Below are 26,211 nucleotides of genomic sequence, written 5' to 3' on the forward strand. Positions count from 1 at the left end.
GCTCACTAATCTTTTCCTTCTTTGACCAACAAGATAAAATAAGCCACAACTTGTCTTCTCAAGGCATCTGTATAAAAATTTCTCCTGTTTTTTGAAGGTTCTTCATTAGCTACTAACCAAGGCCATGGCTTCCGCTCCAGTTATATATTTCAGCCAAGAATGAGCCAGAGACTCTGGCCATGACAGAAAGGTGACTCTGTGACTCAACTAAGAAATCACGGGTTTATTAAGAATTGATTGGGCATGAATTTATTATGGGCTGGGCTCCATGCCAGATGGAGTGGGTAAGGCCATGAGAAGTGAAAGAAGCAGTTCCTGCCCTTGAGAAGTTTACAACCAGTCGCCCAGACATGATGTAATAGTGAAAGCTATGTAGGCACATTTAAACAGATCTATTGCCTGACTTGCCTGGATTGGGAAGCAGGTGCACCTAGGATGCCAGCCAGGCAACCAACCTGGAGACAATTTGGAAAAACAATGAATTGCTGAAGATCTCTTTTATTTTACTTTCCAATTTGCCAGTTTTGCTTTTGTTGAGTACCTAGCCTGTGTTGGACACCAGAGATATAGAGGAAGAAAAAAGAGCCCACACTGCGCGCACAGGCTAAGAGCAAAGGGAATTAACTAGATGACTTTTCCCAGAGCTCTTCAAGCCATGCATCCTTCAGCTCTCGAAATACATGCGTGACCATTGAGTGGTGTCAGAAACATGCTGACTCACGTTGGTGAGTCAGGACCGTGGCCGTTTTTTGTCTAGACGGTTGCCAAGCCTCCCTTCTGGGTCTCCCTGCTTCTATTCTTGTCCCATTTGAGTCCATTCTCCACACAGTCATCCTTGACCTTGAACACCAAGGTGGGTGTGGGAATGGAGAGGATGGACAAATCCTGAGCTTGGACTGTGAAGCTCTCACATCGCCGGAGACCACGGTGCTGATGCCAGATAAATCTGTTTCCTTTCTCCTTTAAATAGCAGAGTGGTAGAGAGGAAGAACTGTGAAGGGAGGGCTTGGTGGTGGTCAGTAAACAAACTTCTTTTTCTCTAAGAAAGCTCATTAGAAATTCTTAAAAGTTGATGTGTCTGGCATCCACATGTCCCCGTCATTGGCTTTTTTTTTTAATTTAATTTTTATATTTATTTGGCCTCACAACACAGCATGCGGGATCTTCGTTCCCCAACCAAGCATCGAAGCCCCGCCCCCTGCAGTGGAAGGGCAAAGCCCTAACCACTGGACCCCCAGGGGATTCCCAAGAAACGTCTGCTTTTTATTTTATATGGGCACGTAGTTGGTTTACAGTGTTGTGGTAGTTTCAGGTATATGGCAAAGTGATTCAGTTATACATATACATATATCCATTGTTTTTCAGATTCTTTTCCCCTGTAGGTTATTACAGAATATTGAGTAGTGTATCCTGTGCTATACAATAGGTACTAGTTGATTCACTGTTTTGTATATAGTAGTGTGTATGTGTTAATCCCAAACTTCTAATTAAAGTGTCATTGGTTTTCAGTGCTAAAAGGTCTGTCGTGTCCTCTCTCCACCCCACCACGGTCAGTTCTCACAGCCTTTGTATGTTTTCATTCCAGTTGCCATGAGTAGTCCTGCAGCTGAAGCGTTCACTGTTGACGTTGAGATCAGTTTTGAAAATGCCTCCTTCCTGGAGCCTATCAGAGCTTACTTGAACAGCCTCAGTTTTCCAATCCAAGGGAATGACACTGACCCAGCTACCAACATTTTGAGCATGGAGGTGACAACAGGTGAGTAAAAGACCCGTTGCTTTAAGTAGGAGGATTGGGTCAATCAGGAGAAATGCTGCTCTGAGCTCCTTACCATTAGAAGGGATGGGGGATGGGGAAGGGGGCAGCCTGGGGAGAGATGACCTCAGAGAGGAGTGGTGGGATGGGTGGGTAGGGAAGATTAGACTTACTGACCATGATACTCATATCAAAGCACCCCAAATTTTCTCTGTTTTCCTCTTCTCGTGCCTCCCTCACCGACTCTTCCAACAGCTTAGCTTATGATCCTTTCAAGAAAGACATTTTTTAAATTTTTTTTTTATTGGAGTATAGTTGATTTATAATGTTAGTTTCTGCTGTACAGCAAAGTGAGTCAGTTATACACACACATATTTCCACTCTTTTTTAAATTCTATTCCCATACAGGGCATTACAGAGCATTAAATAGAGTTTCCTGTGTGATTCAGTAGGTTCTCATTAGTCATTTGAAAGGCATTTTTAATCATAGTACACAAAACTGAGGATTTTTATGGCCAGACAATGTGTGTCAAGCACTAAATGATACCTGGAATGCGGTAGGTGGTCCAGGGGCGATTGCTTTTGCCATCCTCCTAAAGCACATTTGTAGTTTACATGGGAGTCAGAAGCTCTTCAAATACCACTCCCACAACCATCTCAAAAACAATCAAAAGAAAAACAACAACAACGAAAATAAAAACAACCAAAAAAAATGCTTTAGCAGTGGGATTTCAGGTCAGTGGGAGAGAGATTTTGACAAAGCGGGTCTTGCTGCTCCCTTTGAATTACCCGTGGCCAGTGTTCACCACACTTACTAGCAGCCGTGACTTCCTCTGTGCCTTCTGCTTCTGCCCCACCCCCTCCTACTGCTGGAGCACAGTACGGCAGTGTTGTCCTTCCTCTTTCAGGAGGGACAACCAAATTATTTGATGGCTTTCCTTTGGGTGGTCACTCTGTGGGCCTTTGCCTAGATGCCCACCTGCAGAGCAAACAGTTCGCAGTGATGTGGCTTTAGTCCAGTTTTAGGCATGAATTCAAAGCCCTCTGTTTTCAGAGAGTTTTTCAATGTCAGTTTTCAATTGGATCGGAGTCTGTTTGGGCTGTTCACATTTGACTTGAAATGTAAAAGGCACATGTTTATTATTTGACTTATACTCTATATGTGTTATCTATTGCTGCATAATAAATTATCCCAAAACTTAGCATCTTAAAACAACAAACTCGGGAATTCCCTTGTGGTCCAGTGGTTAGGATCCAGACTCTGTACTTTCACTGCCAAGGGCCCGGATTTGATTCCTGGCTGGGGAACTAAGACCCCACAAGCCTTGCAGCGACGTGGAAAAACAACAACAACAACCACCAAAAACAAAAACAGAAAACAACGAACGAAATCCAGCAAGAGCTTAGCTCTGTCGCTCTGGCCCAGGGTCTCTCGTGAGGTTGTAGTCATGCCATCAGCCAGAGTTGCATTCATCTGAAGGCTCAACTGAGACTGGAAAACCTGCTTCCAAGCTCACGCCGGTTATTGGCAACCCTCAGCTCCTCACTGGCTTTTGGCAGGAGACCTCTGTTCCTAATCACGTGGGCCTCTCCATGACACGTCTTCAGGCAATGCAGCTGGCTTCCCCAGAGCAAGTGATCAGAGAGAGAGAGAGAGCACAAGAGGGAAGCCACAGTGTCTCTTATAACCTAATCTCAAAAGTGATACACCATCACTTCTGCTCTATTCTATTGGTCACACAGACCAACCCTAGTACAGCATGAGAGGGAGCTTTAGAAAGGTGTGAGTACCCAGAGGCAGGGATGGGTGGGGCCATCCTGGAGGCTGGCTGCTATATGCTCTCGTCTGGGAATCTGTGTATCACTTCATCATTGTGGGCACCCCCTGGGGTAGTCAGAGTTGTCATCTTTTAGATGGCCATGCCTAACAGCAAGGCGACACGTACAGGAATCACGAATCACGAGACCCTCATGCAGTACGACTGAACTTCCCAGAAGGGCCGTATGAAGTGGAGTTAGGATTTCCTACAAGCATAAATACTTGTAATCTGTAAATGCGAAGGTGGTGACCACCTTTTCCCTCCTCACTGTTCTGGCTGACGACAGTCTGCAGACCAGCTGGAAATGAAATCTGGTGCTCCTGTGAGACCGGCTATAAGTGGCCTCAGGACAGGTGTCTCCACAATCTCACTTGTCAAGGGCGTGATGGCTCCCCCTGCAGTTGCCTTAAGGGACTGCCTCCCAAGGGACCATTTTGCCAGCTCCAGGGAGGTAAGTACCTGCTTACTGAATGTTTGTTTGTTGAGTGGCTATTTGATATCAACTCAAGCAAATGTTTCTCTGCCCTGTGTGTACTCAAATGCTGACATGGGATTTTTAAAATATCACCTTGTGTTCTTCAGCAGATATTACCCTAAGAATGTCGGTCAGACTCAATGTGGGCTTTCAAGAAGATCTCAGGAACTCTTCCTCTGCCCTCTATAGGTCCTACAAGACTGACTTGGAAACAGCGGTGGGTTTTGATCACAGGAGGCTCTTAATCAACAAACTCTGAGCTGAACTGAATCTATTGCATTTACTGTGGGTCATTTGCTTGAATCTGTCAGAATTTATGAATGTGAATGTTGAAACTATTTCTATACCTCTGGAATGAAGTGTTCAAATCAGACAGTGTTTGGGGGATGATTTGACATCATCTTGACCTATAGGTGGAACTTCTTCCCAGGACAGAATTGATTCACATAAAATTTGGTGGCATCAACTCACTGAAACCTACTAAAAGGCCCAAGAACCTGGAATCCAGAAGCACCAGATGGTGCATTTCTATTTATCTTCATACATCACATGGGTGAAACCCCAAACATCTTTTGTGCAGATCAGCTCAAGTTTGGCACAGAGGATTCCAAACTACTCTACACTAGAGGTCCCAAGGCATTCACACTTAAGGCAGATTTAAATTTATTCACGTAGAAAGGGTCATGTGTGTCATATTGTAGATTCCACATAGCAGAAACAGACTCACAGACCTAGAGACCAGACTTGTGGTTGCCAAGGGGAAGTGGGGGAAGGGGAGAGATGGATTGGGAGTTTGGGGTTAGCAGTTGCAAACTATTATATATAGAATGGATAAACAACAGAGTCCTACTGTATACCAATATTCAATATCCTGTGAGAAGCTGTAATGGAAAGAATATAAAATACAATGTATACATATGTAAATTTACTCATGTAAAAATAGAGGATATTCCCTCAGTGTAAACTGTGTGCCAGACACTATTCTAAGTGCTTTGCATTGGATTAATTCATCTAAACCTATATGCTTTGCTTGAGTCAACTCATTGGACTAGAGCTTTTCAACTGGTGTGGTACACATTGCCACCAGGTGAGCTGAGGTAATGACTCCCCTTAACTCTCTGGGCAGCCAATCCCCTTCTCAAGCCAGGAGCAGCCTCCCACTTACCCCAGTCAAATATTACCATTGTTCATGGGTGCCACGGTGAAGCTGTGGTGCAGAAGAGCTGTAGGATATCCAGTTTGCATATCTGGCACGTAATAGTTCTGTACGGCATGAGAATCCTCCTCTCACGCACACACGGCACATTAAATCATATACTTTGGAGGAAGAAGGAGAGTTACATACTAATCTTTGGATCCCACCCATCCAGCTGCTAACATAACACTTTGCACGTGGCATCCACCCTGTAAATGTGACTTGATTCAAATTGAATTTCCTGCGGGGTTGGAATTCAGGGAAACAAAATGGAGTTAAAACATCAGTAAAAACCACATTGGCTCAGCCAAAGCTGTGATGCATTAAGTGAGGGATGGGGGCAGTGTGGAGGCTACAAGAATGCACCTCGTAGATTTCCAACTATAGGAAATGCAATTGACCAAGGGCCCCCGGCTGCTGCCCTGTGGCAGTTCTTTCTGCCCGCTGCTAGTGAATGAGCAGGGAGGCTCTGTCTAGCAAACGTGGGACTCCTTCGCAGGCTGTACTGAACCCAGGCTGAGTCTAGGATGATTTCATCCAACCTCCCCTCCTGTTCAGTTTCACTTGGGTCTGATGTCTCTCCCTGCCTTCCCCGCTGCCTTCCCATTTTTTTCCCCTAGGCATTTCCCTAAGTCATTTTTTTGCACATTTACTTTGGTGTTTGCTTCCTGGAGAACCCAGAAGGACCTAGGTAGATAGACATTACTTCTTCAAAGATCTGCCAGTGCTAGTGCTAACAAAATATACAGGAGAGCATTTTACCCAGGGTGATAAGAAATAGATGCTTTTTACTCTGTTGCAAATCATTTGACATGTCTCTCAGTGGACCTCCATCTATGACACTTGTCTTGCTTTATTTTCCAGTTCTGGAAGGGCTACAGTATTTTACCAGGCTTTAAATCGGTGACCGTGACAGAATTCAGGTAAGAATGCTATAATTGGGTCATTTTTGTCCAATGGCAGGTACCAAAACGTCAGTGGAAAAGCAAAAACCCATTAGAAGGGCACCATCTGGATACCCGATGGGAGCGGTTTGGTAAAGGTGAAGATGATGTTAGATTTCCGGGGCTTTAAAGGGAAGGAAATACTGAGAACAGTAGCTCACTCCTTAGAGAGGTACCTAAGATGAGAAAAATGTGCGTTCATTCTGCGCACGCAAGAATTTTGCAAACAGAGATGTGAGATACATTTGCCATCTAGGGAAGCCAGAAATACAAAAATGAAATAATGTCATGCAAAGATACCTCTATTAAAAACAGTTAGCCAGCCAGCCATGGCCACAGAGTTGCACACTGCCATGTGAACACCTCCCCCTGGAGTTAGGCACCCTGGCAAGCCCTGAGTGTGTTTGCACAGTGTTTCTAAAAGTTAGGTGGCAATTGAAAAAAATGAAGAATGTTTGCAGAAACATTGAGGATTTTGGCTTCACTGGATATTCAGCACAGCTGGTAACCCTGAGCCAGCATGGCTGTGTGACAACAGTCTCTACCTTGTGGCTTATACCCTTTGACCCGCTTGTGGGATTCAATTCACTCCACCCCATCCGGCTATTCCAGTCCGCAGACATTTGAGTGTTCAAGTCCTGCCTCAGGCTTTCAACTAGAGCCTAGAAACAGGTGGATTTCAGTGAACTCTTGACGATAAAGGTCCCCAGGCTCTTCCTGCAATTTTTTTCTTATGCAAATAAACCATAAGGATCTAGACTCTTCCAGGTCACTTACTGCTTTACTGAATGGAGTGGTCTCCATCCAGGCCCGGAAGTGTGGTTGTGATGTATGAAGTCGTGACAACAAGAGCACCACCTGAATTAATGCATATAGCAAACAAGCAAGTCACACAGACCCTCAATCAGACCTACAAGATGGACAGCAATTCCTACCAGGGTACTTACAGTAGTAAGTAGAACATCGCTACATTTTTCCTTTACATAGATTCTACTTAGATATGGTAACAGTATCAATCATGATGCTTAAACCTGGGAAATCACATTACAACCTCCTCCATGGAGAGAGGCTCTCCAGTTCCCGGCATAGAGGTTTGGTGCCTTCTCCCCATCTTAGGACCGTTCAGATCCCCCTTACGCTGCTACTATGGCCACAGTTGGGCGGGGTGGGGGGGAGTGCATCCCAGAGGGGAGAGATTTTATAAGGGGGCCACAGACCCATCTGGGTCCATGGGTTTTTTTTTTTTTAATTAACAGGCCCGAAACATCCAAAAAAAGTAGAACTAACATTGCGGTGGTGGTGGAGGGCAGGGTGTGGGATGCTCATGAAATGCATTGATATTGACAAGGGGTGGGAATTGTTACTTTAAAGCAGTGGTTCTCAAAGTGTGGCCCCCCCAGACCAGCAGCAGCAGCAGCATCTGGGAACTTGTCAGAAAGGCAAATTCTGGGGGCTCCCCCAGACCAACCTGGGCCAATCTGTATTTCAGCAAGCCCTCCACGTGATTCTGACACATGGGAAGTTTGAGAACCACTGCTTTTGGATCACATGTAGCAGTGGTAAGAGTCCTGGTATTTTAGATGTTCTCCCTCCTTTTACAAATGGGGTATAGAGTTGGGTTCTGTTGTGTAATTAATTGGGTGGACCTGTTGTTACTTGGGGGATGAAAAGGGGAGCCAACTGGGCAGAGATTTGGTGGACAGGCATCGGCTGGCAGGCATTCTGCATAACTCAGGTCTGTGGTCTGGACTGAAAGTGACTCCTCTTTGGAACAACACGGTTCACCATGGGGAGGGCGCTGAAGGGATTGTCTGAGGCACAGCTGGAAGGAAAGTGCCCCTTCTCAAGAGTTAGACCGTCCTTACAACAGGTCATACTCTTTCTCTTTACATTCACTGCTAATATTTTTAGACATCAAATCATTTATTTTTTAAAGTTTTTTGGGGTGTGATGAGTAATTTTTTTAAATTAATTAATTTATTTATTGGCTGCATTGGGTCTTTGTTGCTGCATGCAGGCTTTCTCTAGTTGTGGAGAGTGGGAGCAAGGGGGCTGCTATTCATTGTGGTATGTGGGTTCCTCATCGCAGTGGCTTCTCTTGTTGTGGAGCTCGGGCTCTAGGTGCGTGGGTTTCAGTTGTTATGGCAGTGGGCTCAATAGTTGTGACTTGCGGGCTCTAGAGCACAGGCTCAGTAGCTGCGGTGCACGGGCTTAGTAGCTCCGTGGCATGTGGATCTTCCCGGACTAGAGCTCGAACCTGTGTCCTCTGCAGTGGCAGGCAGATTCTTAACCACTGTGCCATCAGGGAAGCCCGACATCAAATCATTTTTAAAAATAAAATTTTGAAAAGGATATACACAATGATAAAGCGCTACAACATAAGCAAGAGAAAAACAGTAAGATAAAAATTCAAAATGAATAAGACAGTAACCACATGGATGAAAACTGAGAAATTCAAAGAAAGGGAATAAGTGGCCTCCAAGTGTGGACTCACACGGAAGCAATCCCAGTACTGCCACCCCTTTCCTAACTTTAATGCCACCCCCACCAACCAGCAGATGTGTTGGCTTGAAAAAAATGTTTTTATTTATGGTTCTGAGAGCAAAGGAGAATGGCAAGCTCTAGCACACGTGAGCTTCAATTATGATGACTCTTACCCCAAAATTTCAGTTGTGCTGAAGAGTTAGCCATTTACAGGAGTGAATATCCAGCAGTTTCCCTGATGGGTGGCTAACTGTCAGTCCTAAACCACCAAAGTGCTCTAGTGTCCGTGGCTTATTCTTCCAAAGAGCCACAAAGTTGTTGTGAATGGCGCTCAATGCCCCTCTTTGCAAGAGAATCTACATTCATCTCTGTCCTTCAAAGACTAGTGTGTGATTCTGTGATACATACAGCCTTAGACCAATGCAACTTACGTCACATGCAACTCCACCCGGGAACTCAAACACAGCCTGGTCTCCATAGGGCTATCGGGATTTATCCGGAATACAAATATCCCCAAAAGTCAAGTAGCTGGATGGGCTTTTTTGTTTGTTTGTTTTGTTTTGGCCACATGGTATATGGGATCCTGGTTCTCTGACCACTGGTTGAACCTGCACCCCCTGCCATTGGAAGCACAGAGTCTTAACCACTGGACTGCCAGGGAAGTCCCTGGGTGGGTTTTTTAAAAGATTATAATTACATTTGGCAGTAGGAGTGAGGGGTACAGGAGAGAGGAAGAGAAAAAGAAAGAAAAACACTGAAGATGTGGCACATATATACAATGGAATATTACTCAGCCATAAAAAGGAATGAAATTGAGTTATTTGTAGTGAGGTGGACGGACCTAGAGTCTGTCATACAGAGTGAAGTAAGTGAGAAAGAGAAAGACAAATACCGTATGCTAGCGCGTGTATTTGGAATCTAGAAAAATGGTACTGATGAACCCAGTGACAGGACAAGAATAAAGACACAGACGTAAAGAATGGACTTGAGGACACGGTGGGAAGGGGAAGCTGAGACGAAGCGAGAGAGCATCAACATATACACACCATCATATAACATAGATGGCTAGTGGGAAGCTGCTGCATAACACAGGGAGATCAGCTCGATGCTTGGTGATGACCTAGAGAGGTGGGATAGGGAGGGTGGGAGGCAGGCTCAGGAGGGAGGTGATGTGGGGATATATGTATACATACAGCTGATTCACTTTGCTGTACAGCAGAAACTAACAACATTGTAAAGCAATGATACTCCCATAAAGGTAAAAAAAGAGAGAGAGAGAGAAATGCTGAAGGAATGAGTTGGCATCAGGAACTTATTTTTAGGTCCATCTTCATGAAACAGGAAAGGCACATGGCAGTACTCAGAAGAGTCCCTTTTGTGTTGTCCTATATTAACCCTCTGGTGATGTTTCATCAATCAGCAGGATCCCTTAGCCAGAACAGCCCTTTCTTTGCTCCCAATATATTTTTGACCAATTCCACGTAACTGTAGGATACTGGCGGTTTTCCTGATCATTGCAATTAGCAATAAGAGCCATGAGATGAGGGCCAACACTACTGTATCTTTTCTATGTTAAACCCAGTGTGTTACACATTTTCCATCCTCATACATTCTCCAAGGTAGGTACTTTATCACCATTTCGCAGGTGAGGAAATGGAGGCTTAGATTCAAATCATTTGCTCAAGGCTATGTAGTAAGTAACGTACGTTTGTGTGCCTTCCTGGTCAGTTCACTATATGAAGTATTCATAATAGTCAAATGTGATTTTCTGAAATCTTATTTTATTCAGGAGCCTAAAAAAAGGGATAAAAAATAGATACCTTGATATTTTGGCCAGAACATCATAGCACCCCAAGTTAGCTGTGTGGTATTTTAGTCCCATGTTTCCATTATGAACAGGGTGGGGCCTGGGCATAAAGAACCATCCAAAAGAGGGCTCTCCAAACCTCCTTCCCCAGCTCCCCTGATTTTCTCAACACGTGGAGCTCATGAAGGACACAGCACAGCTTAGAGGGGAAAATCTGCATGTTGTGTAAACAAGAGACAACCATAAAAACACGTACAAAAATAGCAGATCCCGTGTTTTCATTTCTATCTGTGAAGTGGCTTAATACCAGGGTTCTCCAGAATTTCACTTTGAAAAGAGTTAGAATAGCTACTATTCCTCCAAATCACGTCCTGAGGTAGCTCTCACTGCTCCTATTTTCCAGATGAGGGGAGCTGAGGCTCAGAGATGCTCAGCAAGTTCCCCAGGGTCACACAGCTCTGCCTGGTACAGAACCAGGATTCAAATCCAGACCTGTGTGGCTATAAAGCTCCCATTCTTATGAGCCCATGGGTGTGAGGTATTTAACAAATTGCTTATTTCCCAAGCATACTTTCTGGTAAAAAATTAATTTTTTCTCCCACTTTTAACTCATCAAAGACACAGGACAGAACTTTCAGTCAGCATGAGGTATCAGTTATCGCTGAGAAGCAAAGAAACCTGATGTTTCAGTTAGCTGGTATGGCTTTTTCATAAGCGAATGTGCAATTGTCTACAAGACTCTTTAAAATTTTTTTGCATTTTAATTTTATTTAATAAATTCTATTGAAGTATAGTTGATTTACAATGTTGTGTGCAGCAAAGTGATTCAGTTATACATATATATAATACATTCTTTTTCATATTCTTTTCCATTATGGTTTATCACAGGATATTGAATACAGTTCCCTGTGCTGTACAGTAAGACCATGCTGTTTATCCACCCTATATGTAATAGTTTACATCTGCTAATCCCAAACTCCCAGTCCCTCCCTCCCTCACCCTCCTCCCCCTTGGCAAGCACAAGTCTGTTCTCTAGGTCTGTGACAGACTATTGGAAATATTGAAAATAGCTTTGGGATCCCCATTAATACCAACAAGGACTGTTAAGTGTGCAAAGATCCCAAACTGGGAACCTTGTAGCTGGCAGACTGTCACTCTAGGGCCTCAGATCCTAGCTGCCGGGGGATGGAATGAGGAGGACAGGTTTCCTCACTCATCGCCATGGAGACCTCTTGAAAACCCCAGTGGTGGTGGCATTCGGGGAGTAGCATTAATTCCATTTATTTGCTTTGGGACCCTAATACCTTTTCTGTGGGTTTCCAGATGAAACTAAGTTCTCCATCACACCAGAAATCATCTTTGAAGGGGATACGGTAACTCTGATGTGTGAGAACGAAGTTTCATCCTCCAACGTGTCCTGGCAGCACATGGAAACGGGCTTCGACATCCAGAACAGCAGCAGATTCTCCATCTACACCTCCGTGCTCAACAACACGACCTCCGTGTCTTGCCTCACCATTCACAACATCACTCAGGATGATGCGGGTGGGTTGCCATCCAGTAACCGGGGCGAGGAAAAGAATGAAGGGCTAAAAAAAGAATCAGACCACGGTGGTGCATGTAGCTAGCCTTTTCCTCTTCAAAAAGAAGTCAGCAGGCTTAACATTTCACAACTGAAAATTAATCCCGTGATGAATGACCCAAGCAAATTTAGCCTTGGGAGACAAATATAATTTTCCACATTTACTGAAGCTTATGAGTTGGAACCTAAGACAAAAAGGAGACTCCTTTTTTCAAGATTTTGAAAAAATTTAGAAGAGCCCTATTGAGGTAGAATTGACATATAATAAGCTGTACATATGTAAAGTGTATAATTTAATAAGTTCTGACATGTGTGTATACCTGTGCAACTAGCACCATAATTAAGATAGTGAACATATCCTTCACTGTCCCCCCCATTTTCTTGTCCTCTGTTTTAATCCCTCCCACGTGCCCCTCCCCCAGCAACCACAGACGCATAAGTCTTATATCTGATTCTAGAACTTAATAGCTCCATTGTAACCCAGATGCCATCTCTTTTTCTCTGAATGAGAAATTAGGCTGCAGACCCATGGGTTCTATCACATGTTTGTTGACTCTGACCTCGTCACAGAGCTACATAGGATGCCAAAATTATCCATGATCTCCTCAATCTCCAAGGTTTTCCCATTTTACCTTTCTACCTCTGAAGCATCCCCACACTTTTTTTCTTACTAGCAAGGACTCAGATTTCTGCTCTCTCCTTAGAACATCTCTCTTCTCTTTACCTTGTGGCATCAGAAATACCTGCCTGGACCTTCTGCACTTCCTGAATGTTCCTTTAGGGTTGTTTAGATCAAATCTTAGATACTTTTGAAAATGATGTTTCACAAAGTACCATCATGACATATGAGATGAGGCTATCATTCTTCTCAGGAAATAGACATGTAATAATAATAATAATAATAATAAATGCCTTTGTGTATTCAATACAGGTGAATATATTTGCAAACTGACATTAGATGTTTTTGAATATGAGTCCAGAAAAAAAGTAGATGTTACATCCATCCAGATTTTGGCAGATGAAGACATGAAGGTGATGTGTGACAACAATCCTGTGTCTTTGAACTGCTGCAGTGAGATGAACGTGAATTGGAGTCAAGTTGAATGGAAGCAAGAGGGGAATATAAGCATTCTAGGTGAGACTATTAGAAACCTGTTTGCAAATAAGTTTTTGCCTCTTGGTCAAGTGAAAATGGGAGATGTGGTGGGTAAAATAGCAAATGTCAGATAGCCGTTTTTTTCCAGACTGTGAAAGCATCCTAGGTTTGATGCCAGCCCCAGCTTAACTATTCCAGAACAAAATTCTCCAAATATATACATACAAGATTCATGCTTGTGTTGTAGACAAGATCCTGGCAGAGAAGACCCAAAAGGTGGGATGACGGGATGGTGTAAGTCCATGGTATCTTCCCTACAGAAAAGCTTGTCCCCACCTCCCTCTCCTTTCCCTCTTCAGCAAGGAGCCAAGGATGAGGTCATGGGCTTTGCTTTGGGGTCTGACTCTGAGAGTTTCATTCCTGTGTCTCTCCTTTTGGTGTCTTTCCTTCCCACTTCTCTGCCTTTGTATCCATGCCTCTTTCTGTATTATCTGACTCCATGTCTCTGGTTTTATATCTTACTCTGTCGACCTGTTTGTCTCTCAACCAATGTCGATTTCCGATCCTGTTTGCAGATCTGAGATCTCACTTGAAATTCCCCACCTTCCAGTTTATACTGATGAATAATAATAAGAAGAAGAAGTTAAAATAGCACTGATGACTTTGTTTTGTATAATAGTTTATGCTTAACCAATTTTTTAAATTAATTAATTAATTTATTGGATTTATTATTTTTTTATTGGCTGTGTTGTGTCTTCTTTGCTGCACATGGGCTTTCTCTAGTTGCTGAGAGTGGGATCTACTCTTCATTGTGGTGCGTGGGCTTCTCGTGGTGGCTTCTCTTGTTGCGGAGCACGGGCTCTAGGTTCATGGGCTTCAGTAGTTGCAGCACATGGGCTCAATAGTTGTGGCTCACAGGCTCTAGAGCGCAGGATCAATAGTTGTGGTGCACGGGCTTAGTTGCTCCGCAGCATGTGGGATCTTCCTGGCGCAGGGCTCGAACCTGTGTCCCCTGCATTGGCAGGCAGATTCTTAAACACTGCGCCACCTAGGAAGTCCATATGCTTAACCAATTTTTAAAAAATATGTTATCACTTTCAATCACATTTAAACTTGACCACAAGTTTGAAGCTGGCATTATTTTGCCTCCCACTTTCAAATAAGGAAATCGAGGTTCAAATTAAATGACTTATCCAAGGTTGTCACAATTAGGACAAGAAAAGAATTGGGACTCAGCTTGTTTCACAACCTCTGCCTTGGTCACACTATATCACACATGCCTGGTGAGCTAGCACTGCAGTGAGCTGATCCGGCAGAATTAGTATTGAAACAGAAGACTGTTTTCTGCCTGGAAACCTCACATAACAAGATCCAACCTTTCCCTTAAGAAATGACAGTATTATGTGCTCATCTTTATTTTTTTTATAAAGTTATTTATTTATTAATTGGCTGCGTTGGGTCTTCGTTGCTGTGTGCGGGCTTTCTCTAGTTGCGGTGAGTGGGGGCTGCTCTTCATTGCGGTGGCTTCTCTTTTTGCAGAGCACAGGCTCTAGGCTCGAGGGCTTCAGTAGTTGTGGCACTCATGCTCAATAGTCGTGGCTCCTGGACTCTAGAACGCAGGCTCAGTAGTTGAAGTACACGGGCTTATTAGCTCCATGGTATGTGGGATCTTCCCGGACCAGGGATCGAACCTATGTCCCCTGCATTGGCAGGCAGATTCTTAACCACTGTGCCACCAGCGAAGTCCCATGTGCTCATCTTAAGTGAAAAAACCATTAAAGCAAATTGTGGCTTTACCCATAAAATACATCAATGTTGGGGAGCTTTTCTTTTATAAAGCTGTTGCCATCAGACAATATTAAACAGTAAATAAAATAAGGGTCAATTTAGATGTAAGGTTTTCTGAGCACATCTAGTTTGCAAAGCACATTTGTTTTCCACCTTAAAGTACTCCGGAGAATGGGAAAGGCACCTGGTAACTGATGAACATGTTGACATATGGCCCATTTAGTCACTTCCCCCATTTTGAAGGAAGAGGAGGTATAGGCATCCTGGAGGAACTGCCAGATGGGAGAAAGACCTTGCACAGTTCCCGTGGTACTGCCTTAAACTCTTTCAACTGTGAGAGGTGAAAAGCCTCGCCCTCTGGCAAAGGAACCAGGAAGTCTGCGGTGCAGATGCTCAGGGACCTCCCTGTGGCCACCCCTGCTACAGACATTCCTAATGCCCAGGGCGGGCTGAACCGACAGCAGAACAATGGATTTCCTGCCACAGGGCTGGCCGTCAGGGGCCCACACGGTTGGTCCTCTGATGAATTTAGCCCCTGCTCTCAGCACCCTGACCTCTTTCTGCCTCCCTGGCCGTCCCCTCCCTGTGGCAGCCTTTCTCCAAATTCCACCAGTTCCTTTAGCACCCATTTTTCCAGCTCAGCAGAAAGCAGTCCAGCTAAATAATTCACCCCAAAGCATCTGGAAATGAACGTATTACATCTTCTCAGAAATGGCTGCATGGGATTTTCAGAGCACTTCTGGCAAGGGATAAGACAGAAAGGAAGTAATCAGCAGTGATGGGATTTCTAGCTTTAAGAAGGTGGTCTTTTTCAACTAGGGAGGGCTTTCTGGGATATTTCAAATCGTGGGGTGTGCGCGCTGATGATATAAATGGTGATGGTGACAGAAGTAATAGTATTAATACTGCTACTGGTAGTAATAACAGAGGTACACATAGTCATTAGTGCAGCTTCTAGTTTGCTTGTACTTAGTATTAGCTTTTGCTTGTACAGAAAGGTACGGACCACTTGGGGGAATTTTTTTTTTTAAGTCTTTGTTGAATTTATTACAATATTGCTTCTGTTTTTTTTTTTTTTTTTTTTTTTCTTATGTTTTTGTCTTTTGGCCGTGAGGCATGGGGGATCCTAGCCTCCCGATCAGGGATCGAACCCGCACCCCCTGCCCTGGAAGGCGAAGTCTTAACCACTGGACCGCCAGGGAAGTCCCCACTTGGGGGAATTTAAAGGCAACAGTGTTCGTATTCTCACCGTAGCCCTTATTATGTAATGATGAAAAAATAACGACATCTAATTCCCTCTTTGATAGAACAGTTTCCAAACGAGTTCGTAAGCTTCTTCTTCACCCTGCCTACCGTGTTCCTCTGGCCCGTGGTCACGCAGAGTATTCATAAGACAATCGAGTCTTTACAAGAGGGTGTGAAATCTTCTTGGCTGATTGTGTAGATGACAACAGCTCCCCGAGTGACTCTTGGAGGGGGGAACAGGCTCAAACACCACAGTCTCCCTCCTGGTGCCTTTTCTTTCCAATGACCCCACTTACATTTTTAATTGCGTGCTATTATTTATGTTTCTGTGCTGTCTGAATGTTATGTTTGCAGCCCAATAGGGCATGAGTTAGAGATAAAGAAGCGAAACATTCTTTTTTCTTTACTGAGTAGAAATCAGTCTTGTGGCCTTGAAGTCATGCTATAAAGGGCTGCTAGAAGCAGGCCTGCCTCGGGGGCTGAGGCGAGACCTAGGGAAGCAGCTAGAAGTGGCAAGTAGCCCCGTCAGAGGCGGCCTGGCTGCCCCTCAGGGTCACCGCAGGTGTTTTTTGAAAAAGACCAGCTGTCAAGGCTCCACCTTAGAGCAACGTATTCACAATTTCCACGTTTGGGCTCCAGGCAATTTAATTTTCTTCAGTTTCACAGGAGATGTTATTGTGAGAACCACGGATTTCATCCCATCCCTCATTTTACACCTGAGGAGACTGAGGCTTTCCATGAGCCACCCACCGTCTCCCCAAGAGCCACCCACCATCTCCCCGAGAGCACCAAGGGTTCCCCTCCTCACCCACTGCTCTCGCTCCTCCTCCGCGCCTTTCTCTGTGGTCTTTACGATGCCATAGACAAATCCGGTTTTAGATAGTGATTTCTCTACTTGTAGGAAAGCACACAAAATCGGGCTTAAAAAAGGAAAAAGAAAAAAAAAAAAAAGAACTTGAGGCCAATCTTCTACTCTAGAAAAATTAGCCTTACAACCCATGCTTTCCAGTAAGACAGAATCTAGTCCTGAAGCGCTGTCATCCCAGCTCTGCCCTCTTCCTGCTGCAGAGCAAGTTGGGTCACCTCCTTGATTCCAAGACCTTTTGTTTTTTTTGGTTGTGTCGCGCATCTTGCAGGATCTTAGTTCCCTGATCAGGGATTGAACCCGGGGAGTGGCAGTGAATGCACCGAATCCTAACCACTAGACCACCAGGGAATTTCCAGACTTTCATCTTTTAGATAGTGACAATGGTACCCACTTTGCAAGACTTTTGAGAGGAGAAAATAAGAGAGGATAAATGTCAACATTTAAAACAGAGTTCAATACTTGGCATCTAACTGCTTTCTGATAAGGATGAAAGCTTTGTGAACCATACCTTCACATCTCAGTGTTGTGGGAGATCTTCACTGGCTATTATTAAACCTTGAGCAGCAAATTTGTAACCACCTACCACCTGTACCCCAGAAAACAGAGCACCAACTTACAAGCTGCATTAAGTAACTTCCCTTATTCTGCAGTCCAGGGAGAGGAAAAATAAAGGATGGAGTGAGGTTCTGGAGGAGTTGGAGGAAGTAGATTTTCCAAAAATAAGGGGAGGAGTGAGCCTTGGAGATGAATGGGACAGTTGTACCTATGAGCTAGGAGATAATTTACTCAACGTGGGAAATCAGTTTGGTGTTCTGAACAACCATTTTGGGGACTGGAGAGAAAAGCTGGTGACTTATCAATCAAAATATTTTAAATGTTATTGGGACTTCCCTGATGGTCCAGTGGTAAAGAATCCACCTTACAATGCTGGGGACACAGATTCGATCCCTGGTCAGAGAATTAAGATCCTATGTGCCTCGGAGCAACTAAGCCCATGCACCACAGCTACTGAGCTCTCACGCCTCAACTGGAGAGCCCACATGCTGCAAAGTACAGAGCCCACACGCTTTGGAACCCACACCACCACTGCAGAGCCCACGTGCCCTGGATCCTGTATGCCACAACTACAGAAGAGAAAACCCTCACACCACAACTAGAGAGAAACCCACGTGCTGCAACGAAGATCCCGCGTGCCGCAACTAAGATCCGATGCAGCCAAAAATAAATTAAATAAATAAATAATATTATTGATCATCTAGCCAAGGCTGAAAAAGGTGCATTTCTGTTGGAATTCATCAGAAGGGTTTCTTTTTTCTTTAACTTTTGAAAGTTTACCAGTGTTTGAAGAATGCCTGCAGAGTACATCACAGAAGGCAAAGTTGGAGGAGAGAGGGTAAAGGAACAGAAGTAGGAAAAATGGCCAAGAGGGTGTTCTAGAGCCACAGGCAGGAAGTGAGGATGGCTTGGAGGGCAGAGCATCTTGGGACTAGAAAGGAAGATAGGGAAGAATAGCTATTCTCAAGGGTAAACTGCTGGTCACCTGAGAAAATGTGAAGTTGAAGCTTCTGCTAAAACATATATACTAATAAGAAGTGAAAAGTTATGAAAACAGGTCTCAAATGAGATGAATATCAAAGCTCCAAGTCCTTTTCTTCCTCCTTTCAACAATAATAATAGTCAAAATAATCTGACATCTTTTTTCCTTCCAGTTGAAATCATATCCAAACACATGCCTTCTCTTTTTTTTTTACACTCCAACAACCATCACAAATGGTCTTTGTTAGGGGCTGGCCCCAGCCAGGCACTGTTCTAAGTGTTTACGTATTAACTCCTTTTACCTGACTACAATCCTAGGTCATAGCTGTTATTATTCATCCCCATTTTACGTCTGGAGAAACTGAGGCACAGAGTGGTTTAGTGAGTTTCCCAATAGCACCCTGTTGGTAAGTAGTAGAGTTCGGAACCTGCAGCCAGGCCACCTGGATCCTGAGGCAGCAGGGCTAACCATTATGCAATCCTGCCTCTCCATTCAAAGAGAGGAAAATGAATGAAATAAGAACTCTTTTTTCACAAATTTGGCTTCTTTGCTACCAAATCAGAGAGTCAGCTGACTGTGAGAGTAAAAGCACCTCTTATGTTGTTGCAGGAATCTCTGAAACAGGCATAGACTCTGGCTGCAGCAGATACACCCTCACGCCCAATGGCACTCAGTGTCCGAGCAGGTCGTCTGGAATGACAGTGGTCTACACGTGCGAGTTCATCAGCGCCCACGGAGCCAGAGGCAGTAAGGACATAAAAGTGACATTCATCTCTGTGGGTAAGGATGCTCTCCCTAGAATTTTTTGCCTTGCACCTCAAACTCCGGGCTGCCAATCAACTGGGAATATCCATAAGCAGTAAAGCAGGGCCTTCCAATGGTGGTGAGAGTGTGGTTGGGGTAAATCACATAATGGATTTCCATCTCTGTCACTTCAATTCATATGAAGGCTTTAAAATCAGGAAGGGTAGGGGTAGGAAACATTGGTGGCAAGGAAGGAACAGCCTGCATTGTACTGAAAAGGCGGAAAGGAGACGGGAAGTAAGGTTGCACACTCAGATTAGTCACTGAATGAGGATAACACCCCTACTTCCCTACTTTTCCTCCCATAATCCCATTCTCCTTCCCTTGAATTCCAGTAGCCTAGCTCACTCCCCACCATTCTTTATCCCCTCTTTCTCTCCCATTTCACCTTTTCCAATGCTGCAGGAAGATTTAAGAGTCTATGAACAGGGCAAGAATAAAGATGCAGGTGTACAGAACGGACTTGAGGACACCGGGGGGCGGGGGGCAAAGTGAGAGAGTAGCTGGGACAAAGTAAGAGAGTAGCATTGACATATATACACTATCAAATGTAAAATAAATAGCTCGTGGGAAGTTCCTGCATAACATAGGGAAATAAATTAGATGATGGGTGATGACTTAGAGGGCCAGGATAGGGAGGGTGGGAGAGAGTCGTGGGAGGGAGGGAATGTATGTATAAATACAGCTGATTCACTTTGGTGTGCCTCAAAAATTGGCACAAGAGTGTAAAACAATTATATTCCAATAAAGAGCTTTTTTTTAAAAAGAAGAAATAGAAAAGGAGGAAATAAAACTATCGTATTGACAAGAGTCTACTATTTTGTGGTTATTTAACCAGTGTGTTTTTAAAAATATTTCAATTAATTCTAGGCCTCTTAAAAGTATCATTTCATCTGCTCATATCATAAAGCATTATAACTTCACCCCATCTGCAAAAATGGGGCAGGCAAATGTGTTCTTGCACCCATCATACAAAAACGAACAATTTAGATAAGCCATCAGTCCGCCCTTTTGAACAATTTGGAGAAAGGACTCAGATAAACGTACTAACCTCTTGTTCACATTTTCTACTATCGTAACAGCATTTTTACAAAGATCAAATTAGGTTTATCTGAAACATTATTGCTGTAGAAAAATTCAGGGTCTTCTGAGGTATTTGTGGTTTTCTAGAGTGAGAGCAGTTACTTATGGCAAGTTTTAACTCAAAGAGTTGTGCTGATTCTGTGGGCTTTTGGCTGTCTTAGGGATACACTTAGCCTTTTCTGAAAACCACGGGTCTGGTATTTTGGGTCTCATCTGAAAATCAAGAGAACCAGATTTCAGGTTCCATGTGCCTTTTCCTTTCCACCCTCAGAAACCACTCAGCTGTAGAAAATTAAGTGTTAAGTGTGGACTTAACATGTAATTCCAGAAACCACTCATCTGCTTAGTAAGCACTGACTGTATACAAGCCCCAGTGCTAATGCCGGGGATGCGAAGACACAGATGAGAGAGGGTCCTGCTCTAAAGGGGCTCACATTTTTATGGAGAAGAGATACAGAAGAGAGAAATGAAAATACATTATGGTATTTTTTAAAGTTATTTTAAAAGAGTAGAGAATGATGTGGTTATAAGAACTGAGCCATTGAGTCCTCCCTGAGGTGCCTGGAAGAGGTTGGAGGGGAGTTTAGGTTAAGTCAACAGCCTAAGTTTGCAACCTTTTGCCCTGCTAATCATCAGGAGATAATTCCAGCCACAAAGGGGAAGTGCACTAGTTCCTAAGGCATGTGATGGAAATGAATACAGTTCAGAGCACCACCGAGAGCAGCCTAGAAACAAGTAAAGTCCCGGAGCAGCAAGGTACCAATCCCGCGTTGACCCAAGTAGAGTCAGGACGGCCCCTGCTTTCTGTCTCTCTGTGAGATTTCACTCAGGTGTTGATGTCACCAGAAAGACTAAACATTATACCTGTTGTCCGTTTTCTTTTGTCTGTTTTGTTTGCATTCTTTTAGCCAATCTAAAAATAACCCCGGACCCAATTTCTGTTTCTGAGGGACAAAGCTTTTCTATAAAGTGCATCAGTGATGTGAGTAACTATGATGAGGTGTACTGGAACACTTCTGCTGGAATTAAAATATACAAAAAGTTTTATACCACGAGGAGGTATCCTAATAGAGCAGAGTCGGTGCTGACCGTGAAGACCTCAACTAGGGAGTGGAATGGTGAGTGAAAGCCCAGATACCCTGGACCCTGCTCCCTGAACCCCTGGAAACACACTGTAATCGTTACCACCCCTGGAGGGCCTGTCCTGAGCCATGCCTGTGCCAGCCACTCTATGACATGTCATCACACTTAATGCAACAGCCCCTCGGGGGAAGGTGTCACTATTCCCATTTTACAGATGTGGAAAGTGAGCCTAGGCTTCCACAACTTAAGTGGTAGAGCCAGGATTAGAACTTGTCTCTCTGATCCTAGAGCCTGTGCTTTGCCATTAAGTTAAGAGCATTGTTTTGTTTTGTTTTTTAATTGAAGTATAGTTAATTTACAATGTTGGGTTAGTTTCAAGTACATGGCAGAGATTCCATTATGCATATACGTGTATATACATGTGTATATAGGATTCAGCTTTACATATAAGGTGATTCAGTTTTATATATATATATATATTCTTTTTAAGATTCTTTTCCATTATAAGTTATTACAAAATACTGAGTGTAGTTCCCTGTGCTATACAGTAGGTCTTTGTTGTTCATCTATTTTATATATTAATGGTGTGTATATGTTAATTCCAACCCCTAAAAGGATTTTTTTTTAAGTATTTTTACCAGATTCTTCTGTTTCACCTAACTGAGGTAAAAAAATTCTACATAAAGATTTTATATGGCTGGTTCCAAAGGCAAAAAAAAAATAAAATTTGTTTTCTACTTATCCCTAGACATTGTTTAGGTTGGGAGGAAATGCAGATTTTTTAAAGAAAAGGGAATTTGATAGAGTTGCTTCAATAATAGCTGACCTTTCTTGAGCTGTTGCTATGTGATTTTGTTTTAAGTATTTCAGTGTATGAATTAATTTAAAACAATAACCCTACAGGAGAGTGCCATTATTCTCTCCATTTCACAGATGAGGAAACTGAGGCCCAGTGAGGTTGAGTAAACTACCTGTGGTTACATATCTGGGAAACAGCACAGCCAAAATGAAATAGAGACTGTCTGGCTCCAGAGGGCAACTCTTAACTACTCTCTTCTAAAGCTTTTCACCCATTATAAGCTTAATCAGTCCAGATCTATAAGTTCTTTATTTTTTTCCTGTGAGGAAGGCCTAGGCAACATTGTAGAAATAACTACTTACTGTCCGGCTGGACTTGGTGGATGTAATGAGGAATGGCAGTGTTTTCCCCCTGTGCTGAACTCACGCCAGCTTTGCCCAGTTGCCCTTTCCTACTATGAGGCAATAACTTAGGATGAGCTATAGCTGTTCCAGTCACACTGAACTGTTAAACAGTCCCAGACGCAGCTGTTAGAAATCATCTAAATCTCATCATAATCGACTACACTTTTATTTTATATTTAATGTAAATTTCCCCTCCCTCCCAAAGGGAATCTGAAGGTGTTTCCTCTCTGTTCTTGTTTCCTCTCTGTTCTCTGGCTAGCGGCTGCTCTGGCTCTTACAGAGTCAGGGCACAGAGAAGGAATACCATGAACACTGAAAGGTCCTCCCTCACTGTAGAGGCTGTTATAACCTTCCTCCTGTCCCCACGGCAGCTGATCCAATGGTGGCTCATCCTCTGAAGGGCTCTGGCATGAAGTCCACTGGGAAAAGTTCCTCTCACGAAGCTCAACCCAAGCCCTGTCCACGGGCCACTCTGCTTCACCAAGCACTGGGCATGCAGTCAACTCCTGCAGAGTCGGCCTGCTCTCATCTTTAGACTTTTCTAGATGAGTCAGACAGCTAATCTCAGAGTCCACAGATCAAGCTCTCCCAAGAACTCACAATCAACTTCTCTCACTCCCTCCCCCATCCCTCCCCCTCTCCTTAGTGGTGCCCAGAACGGAGAGGCACCTACTCCCTTAGAGACGGGAGAGGGGGGCCTCAAGATGGGAGAGGGGGGCCTCGCAAGACCACAGTGCCCCACCTCGCTGACAACTTTCTTCAAAGAACTCCCAGCCCAGCACACACCAAAATTCCCATCCCACCCCCACTCCTCATTAAAGAAAGAGCCTTGGAGTAGGGATTGGGAACCAGATTTGAAACTTGATTCCACCCCAGCAGGTTATCTGACTCTAGATACGCCACCCGATTTTATTCGAAAGTAAGTGAATGTTTAGGTGGCAATAGGTTGGTCCTTCAAATGCATAGCGAGCCCAGGAGGGGAGCCGAGGGGGCGTTTTCTCATCCAGGGCCCAGGAGGGGGTGCTGTGCCCTTGCCCCAGCTTGACCAGGAAAACCAAGCCTCTTCTTAACCTTCCCAGCAAATGCCTTTTTTGGAGCGATGACTTTGTTCCATCTCATCTTGGCTTCCTTCCACTCAGGAACCTATCACTGCATATTTCGATATAAGAATTCGTACAGTGTTGTGGCCAAAGATGTCACCATCCACCCGCTGCCCCTAGAGCCTAATATCATGGTTGATCCTTTGGAAGCTGCAATTCCATGCACAAGCTCCCATCCTATCAAATGCTGCATTGAGGAGGATGGACACTACAAGGTCACTTTCCAAGTGGGTTCCTCGTCCTTTCCACCTGGTAAGATGCCCACTGCTGAACTGTTAGGACATATGATTCCATATTGGTGGAGTCTACAAATTTAGTCTTAAATAGGGGTAAAGAGATAGAGGGATCGCATCAGAAACAGAATGTAACAGAGGGAAACCCATGAGGCTTTATGGTCTTCTATTTTGCTGTGTGGCCAGTGGCTCACTGGTTTGTGACAAAATCTGGAGAGTCTGTGAGCATGGAGCCCATTGTTTTTAGTGACAGCTGTTGAAGACAGTATTAAGTTACCAGCACAAGCCTTCCACACGCTCAATATAGTAGACGAGATGTTCTGATAGTCCTTACCTCCATGTTATGAGTCAGCAAGCTATAAAAGTACCACAAAAATCCTTTGAGACGCATAGATGAGCAGGTAAGAAAGTAAGAGAAATATCCAAGGGCTGAAAATATAGAAGACAAGAAAAATAGAGACAATGCTTTAGCTAATGCTGGGGTTTCCCTGAGGACATCTGCCAATATCTGAAACCCAGAATCTTGGATTTTAAGGCGCTGAAGTACATGAAAGAAAAGGCCTTGCTCCCAATGCAGGAACTAAAGCACCCCACCCCACCAGCACAATATCAGGACCCTCAAACAATGACATGCTCAGTAAAAGAGGAATCTAGAAAAACAAAATTCATCTGCCAGAGTTAAGAGCTTGGCCTCCATGCTAGGTGGGCAAAAATTTCTCCTGATTTTAACTGTCTTGCCTTCACTCAGATTTGGGGCTTGAATTTATACTACCTATGTGGTCCAAGAACTCCAAGGCAAGGAATAGTTAACTTAAAGTGGTCCATTGGTAGCACTCAATGGTAACTGGCCAAAAAAATTCAGATCCTTTCTGGTAGAATGTACCCTCCATCTAGATCCCTCAGGATTCCTACAGATTAAGGTCCAAATATGAGCTCACAACCCCAAGTCTTAATGCACAGACACCATCATGAGTGATTTATGAGCTCATTCATACTTTCAAAAACTGTTCTTGGGAACCTCCTGCTTAATACAAAACATGATAGTAGGCAGTGAAAAGGAGATCAAAGAAGTGGGGTATATATATCAATATCTAGAAAGGTATATGTCATAAAAAACAATACGTAGAACGTTAAATATCCAAAATGAGCACTACAGATAGAAAGAACAATGCAAGTTCAGAAAAGCAGGGATCCTATACAGGATGGACAATTTAGAGGAGACTGCAGGGTAGGAGGATATGGAATCAATCTGTACTGAAATATTTAACATTGTATGTTCAACACACATGCGTTTACTGCTTTCTGTGTGCCACATACTGAGCTAGTCATTGGGAGATGCTAAGATAAATCAGACCAGGTACCTTCTCTCCAAGACCTTAGGGTCTGGTGGAGGAGACAGACCTGTACAGAGATGACCTCTAAGCCAATGCTGCAGAAGCAGGATAGAATAAAGCACAGAGCATGATGGGATTTCAATAGGTAGAGGGATGCTGAGAAAGTGTTCTGATTGTCCAAAACTGGGTGGGCACAGATTCGGAGCCATGAATAGTGGAGGTAAGGTTCTGGCTAGCACACATGCCAATGTGGGCTGACTTACCTCTAGGCTAGAGGCATTTTGAAAACCACATTAAAGTGAATGCAGCACATTCCTGGGAAGAGTTTGGACAAGTTTATCTACATTGGATGATTTTAACAAAATTTGTTCTTTGTATACTAATGTTGTGACTTCATTCTTTCACTCATTTTATCTTAGCAAAAGAAGTTAATGGAAAGCAAGTGTGCTACAAACACCATTTCATGGGAAACTCAGTTTCCTGTCCAGAAAATGTGGAAGTGTTTTGTCACTTTACCAATGCTGCTAATAATTCAGTCAGGAGCCCATCAATGAAGCTTAATCTGGTTCCTGGTGAGAGCATTTTAAATTATTTTAAAATGTTATAGTCATGAGCAGGGGTTCATGTATTCATTCACTCCCTCATTCATCCATCAATAAATATATGTTAATCTCTTTCATGTGGCAAGCCTTGAGCTGAGCATGGGGGTTTGAAAAGAAATAAGCTATGTTTCTTGGCCTCAAGCCGAGGGTAGAGATAAACGTGATTCTAAAATGT

General features: G+C 43.7%; 1 protein-coding gene across 4 annotated transcripts in view; it reads left to right on the plus strand.

Moving 5' to 3' along the window:
* The window catches only part of ADGRF5 (adhesion G protein-coupled receptor F5), a 100,028-nt gene that overhangs the window by 58,054 nt on the left and 15,763 nt on the right, over positions 1-26,211 (plus strand). For 3 of the 4 annotated variants that reach the window (XM_057700321.1, XM_057700319.1, XM_057700317.1), the window contains 11 exons: positions 1,586-1,756; positions 3,860-4,024; positions 4,156-4,265; positions 6,108-6,166; positions 6,996-7,138; positions 11,802-12,023; positions 12,992-13,195; positions 19,204-19,374; positions 21,390-21,599; positions 23,907-24,119; positions 25,854-26,006. In XM_057700321.1, coding sequence (XP_057556304.1) covers positions 1,591-1,756; positions 3,860-4,024; positions 4,156-4,265; positions 6,108-6,166; positions 6,996-7,138; positions 11,802-12,023; positions 12,992-13,195; positions 19,204-19,374; positions 21,390-21,599; positions 23,907-24,119; positions 25,854-26,006 — 1,816 coding nt within the window. In that variant the 5' untranslated portion in view covers positions 1,586-1,590. The remainder of the gene's footprint in view (positions 1-1,585; positions 1,757-3,859; positions 4,025-4,155; positions 4,266-6,107; positions 6,167-6,995; positions 7,139-11,801; positions 12,024-12,991; positions 13,196-19,203; positions 19,375-21,389; positions 21,600-23,906; positions 24,120-25,853; positions 26,007-26,211) is intronic. The other variant, XM_057700318.1, reaches the window with a different exon arrangement.

This window comes from Hippopotamus amphibius, chromosome 11 (genome assembly GCF_030028045.1).
Source record: "Hippopotamus amphibius kiboko isolate mHipAmp2 chromosome 11, mHipAmp2.hap2, whole genome shotgun sequence".
NCBI classification, from domain to species: Eukaryota; Metazoa; Chordata; class Mammalia; order Artiodactyla; family Hippopotamidae; genus Hippopotamus; species Hippopotamus amphibius.